The sequence below is a fragment of the Austrofundulus limnaeus genome, unplaced genomic scaffold (assembly GCF_001266775.1).
Source record: "Austrofundulus limnaeus strain Quisiro unplaced genomic scaffold, Austrofundulus_limnaeus-1.0 Scaffold355, whole genome shotgun sequence".
Classification (NCBI taxonomy): Eukaryota; Metazoa; Chordata; class Actinopteri; order Cyprinodontiformes; family Rivulidae; genus Austrofundulus; species Austrofundulus limnaeus.
The window spans coordinates 448,717-451,173 of NW_013952757.1; the positions used below are offsets into that span (position 1 = coordinate 448,717).

Below are 2,457 nucleotides of genomic sequence, written 5' to 3' on the forward strand. Positions count from 1 at the left end.
CCACTACTGTGCATGTGTGTCAAGGACAGAAAGGCAGACGTGGCAGTGGAAGGTGTCAAAGCAGTTTGGAGAGAAAAACAAAGTAAAGAACAAAAAAAAAAAGATTAATCGATTATTAAATTAGTCATCGGTTGTTTTAATAATCAATTAGTCGTCAATTAATTGATTAATCATTGCAGCCCTAACTGATATATTTTCCTTTTAAATCTAACATCACTACAACTGAAACAGAGCGTGTGCTCATGGCTGAAGCAGAAAATTGATTCAGTGATAAAGACTAGAGGACTGGTAGAAGCATCACAAAGTTCACACAGCAACTATTCCCAAATGCTTTCAGTTTTTGACCCACAAAATGACAAGCGAAGATTTAAAACCCGTTAATGAAGTGTACAAACATTGCTACAACAGACCACTAAACAAGTCGTGAGCACCATGGCATCACAAACACCCACTGTTTTACAGCCCGCTGTCAAAGAAAAAATATTTAACTCTGTTAATCTTACATTTACTGAGATAAAACCTGGAGCGATAGTAGCCGAGAGACATTCACAACACACGTCTGTTAGCAAAATATCTCATGAAACACAGAGCAGATTTAAATTAAACTTTCACACAGTAACCATCAGGTGTACGTCTACAACAGGTTTGCTTTTAAAGTCAATCCAATTGATGACGCTGCAACAGTCAGCTGAGTTTAGAAAACACAAAATTGGCTGTACTGTAGGGGTGTAAATCACCAGCTTTACCACCATACAATATTATATTTGTTTGGATGACAATACATTTGTCAATATCACAAACCCTGCCGTGATAGGGAATCAATGTTTTTATTTTGCCTTGGTTTGATTGAACCATTAATCATGTAATATATTGATGTGGATCCATGTATTGTTACAGTACGATTTTGATGTGGCAGTATTTCAGTCGTTCTACTTGATCATGCGAAAATGTTGCAATTTTCAAGATTTGACCTAAATGGCCATAACACTGCCATTTCTCAAAAAAATAAAATAAAATAAAATAAAAGGATGATCATTGACTAAATCTGTGGCATGAAACGTGGAGGACATACATTCCTTTATCAATCTTATTTCTTGTAATAATTATGCCAACTTCATTCATTCTGGACATCCTCTCAGTGGGGTCCAGACCCCCCCAMGGTGCTTCAGGTCTGTGGCCGCCTGACTGTAAACATTTCGGGCAGGTTTCAGAGCTCCCACGGCTGACGTTGGCTCTGGATGTCAGCGGTCCTCTCTGACCCTGACCCGGTCAGGAGAGGCGGCAGGAGCACGTTTCAGCCCCACCGGGTGTGTAAACCYGGCTGTCACCCACCTCCCCCCCCGGCCTGCGGACCGAACAACCGAATCAACACCGAGCCGCCGGCTGAGGCGAGGGTCAGAATCAAAAAAGCCACGTTTACAAACAAAACTCGTCGTATAGAGTCTGATATGAGGAAGCCACATTCCGCAGTAGATTATAATCTAATTTGTTTTCATTCCAGCGCACTGAGATTACCCAGTAAACACGGTGAAGCTGGTTTATGGTTCCAGCAAGTTAGCTGTGTCCGCCTGTCTCGTGCCATGTCACGGTAAACTTAGCCATATAAGGAACATGATAATGACAACAAGCAGAAAACCGAGCTAACGTTAACCCTTCAGGGCCATATTCATTCCGAGCTGGGCTAACGTACATAATCAAATGTAAATCCACTTCAATCTACATTAAAGCCTGGTTAATGAGCGACATTTGCTCGTGGAAAGGTAGCGGGCTAGCTGTGATAAAGTTAGCCCAAACAGAGGTAAACGCTAACATCAAATGTCTGCGGAAGTTAGCGCTGGCTAACGTGGACACGGTTAGCCAGCTGAGTTTACAAACCTTGTTTATTTGCTCGCGTCGAGTGAATAAAAGCAATAAATAACATCCTGAAAAATCCGACACACGGTGTTCTTGTTCCTGTGCGAGAGCACCGACAGCTCGGGGCTCTTTTCTCCGGACTCGCCATGCTGCTGCTTCTTGTCGCTGCCGCAGGTCTCTCCGTTACGATGTGAACCGAGCGAGTTTGTGCACATGCCCGTGTAAACCTCTGCTGACTCCGTCAATCATAGCCGTGAGGGGGGGAACTCCTCCAGCTCTACTGACGGAGCATCACAGGCGAGCTAACCACTGACGGAACAGGACRCTGGCCTCGTCGTCGTCTTCTTCCGCTCCACGCAGCGTCACCGCCGGTGTCACCAATGCCGCCGCTCCTGCTTCCACGCTGTAAAGTTTTGTTGTTTTATTTGGAGATAGTATTTTGTAGCCAAGTTTTTGTTTTTTTGAAGCAGTGGTAGTCTACAACTCTATACTTTTATGAAAGTAATCATGGTTGATTGAACGGTGAAGTCAGGTTTAACAAACTTCACTGAAATATTATGGACGGCACAGGGGCGCCACCAAGGAGGGGCCGGAGGGGATGAC

At 44.0% G+C, this 2,457-nt stretch overlaps 1 protein-coding gene across 1 annotated transcript in view; it reads right to left on the reverse strand.

The window, feature by feature from the left end:
• The window catches only part of tmem131 (transmembrane protein 131), a gene marked incomplete in the record, with an annotated part of 75,676 nt that extends 73,454 nt beyond the window's left edge, over nt 1–2,222 (reverse strand). The window contains 1 exon segment of the mRNA XM_014023043.1: nt 1,876–2,222. Within this exon segment, the coding sequence (XP_013878497.1) occupies nt 1,876–2,002 (127 nt within the window).
• Between the last annotated feature and the right edge of the window lie 235 nt (nt 2,223–2,457).